Consider the following 3080-nt stretch of genomic DNA (forward strand, 5'->3'; position numbering starts at 1 on the left):
GGAAGAAAATGCAAGATCTGGATTCTCAGGCCTGCCTATTCATTTATCAGTCCTAGACACAGATCATTTATTTACCAAGGAGTTGGGACTCAACTTGACTTTCCTAGTTTCTCTTTTAAATTGAATAAGAAATAATGAGTGCAGAAGAGGACATGAGTGAAAACGAATTTATACATATGTGAATTTCCTAACTAGGATTCTATGTATTCACTGTGAGGTTCAGTTGGTAAAGTATCCATGTGTTTGAGTGATGTCTGCAGGACACATGAGACTCTTATGAGTCTTTTTATCTATATCAAGCAGCTTTGACAGGCCAAGGAGGTCAAGGGAAGGATTTTAACCATTATTAAAATTAGAAGGGGTTTCCTATTAGGTTTTCCATATGCTACTTGACTAGCAGTTAACCTGTGGGGAACATTTTTTGAGCAAATCTTTATCCAGTTGTTACTTTGTATGTAGATGGTTCAAGAATGCTCATCCCATTACTCCCATGTTCTTATTATGCAGGGCTAAAAGCACAACTGGATGACCTTGAGAAAGGGCTATATTCAGATGGCCTGGATGGACAGCAAAGAAATCAAACTAACCCCTTAAATAAAAATTTATTGACAATGAATAATTTTATACATTAAAAAAGAACCCTTAACACAAAAATAAAAAAAATAAAATTAGAAGCGGTAAACGAAAATACTTTTAAAAGTGAAACTAGCTTCACATAGGTTTATAATTTTTATCAAACTATATTGCACAATGGGAATTTCCTCTGTGACATTAGCATACATATGCCCTTGTTCCTATCATTTACATTTGGCCATTTTTTCAAGTAAACAGTTTAGTTGCCATTTTATTGCACTTTTGCATTCACACTTGTTTGTAAATGTGCAAAATCTAAGACCCACAAATGAGTGAGTCATACAATATCTGCGTTTTTACACAGGTCTTAAATTACTTAAGAAAATTGAGCTCCTTACTTATTGCAGTAGAACATATTCTGCTGTGTTGCATTTATAGCATATTTATTCATTCAACTTTTAGTTGACTGACATGTTTGACTCAGTGATTTAGTTATTATAGAAAATGCTGAATAAATAACAATTTGCATGCACATAATTCTGAGGCAGGTATATTTGCTGTTCTTTGTGTAATATTTTGGTATGCAAACTTTCAGAAATTTCAGAGTATTCATGTTTATGAAAAAAGATAGTAAATTATCAAAAATAATTTTTTCATGTCCAGGGATAGTTATCCTCATTGCTACTACCACCATCAATTGTGACCTCAAGACAAGTAAATGTGTGAGGTTAGGATTCTATTTTAATAGTGAGAAATTAGGCTTTGAAATTGTACATAAAATGTCTGTACATGTCTCAGGGAAGATTTATGAGACAGAATTAGGATATGAACCCCAGATTCTTTTGACTGACCCAGATGCACTCTACTTCCTTCTTCTCAAGCTAGAATGTCCTTATGTAAGAAAGATGTTACCTCATGAATATGCAAATCATGTGAGTGTGTGATGATAAATTCAGGGATATCCACACCAAACAGCAACATATGAGCACTGTTTTCTCTACAGTCACTGAATCACAAGGCCCTTATCATGAAATGCAGCTGGAACATCCTCTTCTTGATGGCACTAGCTACAGGTAAGTGGCTCCCATGTCCTAAACTTGAGGGAACACAGCCTAAATAATAGTGGCACTCACTTTGCATTTCTTTCTACAGGGGTCTACTCAGAAGTACAGCTGCAGCAATCTGGGCCTGAGGTTGGGAGGCCTGGGTCCTCAGTCAAGATTTCTTGCAAGGCTTCTGGCTACACCTTTACAGATTACTATATGCACTGGGTGAAGCAGAGTCCTGGACAGGGGCTGGAATGGATAGGATGGATTGATCCTGAGTATGGTAGTACTAATTATGCTGAGAAGTTCAAAAACAAGGCCACACTGACTGCAGATACATCCTCCAACACAGCCTACATCCAGCTTAGCAGCCTGACATCTGAGGACACGGCAACTTATTTTTGTGCTAGACACAGTGTTGCAACAACATCCTGAGTGTTTCAGAAACCCCAGAGGAGCAAGAAACGGCCCAGGGTGAGTAAATGAAAGACATATTCCCCTGAAGATTGCTTACAGTCGTTCTGAGTGTCCCTGTGTCTGTCTCCTCCTCTTAGTACTATATATTATTTTTCATCTTTTCAAAAGGGCATCTGGTGATATAATGTAAGAAGTGTCTGGTTGCTCTGGCTAAGGGTTTATCTATCTTGAATTTTTTCAAAGAACCAAGTTGAAATTTGGTTGATTATTTTTATACTCCTTTTTATTTCTTCTTGGGTGATTTCAGTCCCATGTTTGATTATTTCCTGCCATCTATTCCTCTTGCATATATTGCTTCTTTTTGTTCTAGAACTTTTAGTTGCGCTATCAAGCTGCTCGTGTATGTTTTCTCCAGTTTCTTTTTGGAGGCACTCAGAGGTATGTGATTTCCTCTTAGCACTGCTTTCATTCTGTCCCATAAAATTTTTGTGCCTTCATTTTTAGTAAATTCTAATGAGTCTTTAATTTTTTTTCTTTATTTCTTCCTTGAACAAGTTCTCATTCAGTAAAGCATTGTTCAGTTTCTGTATGGGCTTTCTGTGATTTTTGTTGTTATTGAAGACCATCCTTCATCCCTTGTGATATAATAAGATTTATGAGATTATTTCAAACTTCATTTCTCTGTTTAGGCCTGTTTTGTGACCAATTCCATAGCCAATTTTGGAGAAGGTATATTCCTTTGTTTTAGAATTAAATGTTCCATAGATATCTGATAAGTCTATTTGGTTCATAATTTTTGTTAGTTTCTCTGTTTCTATTTAGTTTCTGTTTCCTTGATCTGTCCATTTCTGAGAATGGGGTGTTGAATTCTCCATTAGTGTGTGAGATACAATGTGTGCTTTGAGCTTAAGTTCGGTTTCTTTTATGAATGTAGCTGCCCTTGCCTTTATAGCATACATAGTTATGATTGGGTGTTCATCGTGGTGGATTGTTTCTTTGATGAATGTGAAGTGTACATCCTTATCTTTCTTGATAACTTTTGCT

The 3080-nt window shown here is 36.2% G+C and overlaps 1 gene segment (V, D, J or C); it reads left to right on the forward strand.

Moving 5' to 3' along the window:
• Positions 1–1600: 1600 nt before the first annotated feature.
• Positions 1601–2054, forward strand: LOC116906237. The segment is given in 2 exon segments: positions 1601–1646; positions 1726–2054. Coding segments are annotated over 2 exon segments (375 nt in total).
• Positions 2055–3080: the final 1026 nt, after the last annotated feature.

This window comes from Rattus rattus, chromosome 7 (assembly GCF_011064425.1).
Source record: "Rattus rattus isolate New Zealand chromosome 7, Rrattus_CSIRO_v1, whole genome shotgun sequence".
NCBI classification, from domain to species: Eukaryota; Metazoa; Chordata; class Mammalia; order Rodentia; family Muridae; genus Rattus; species Rattus rattus.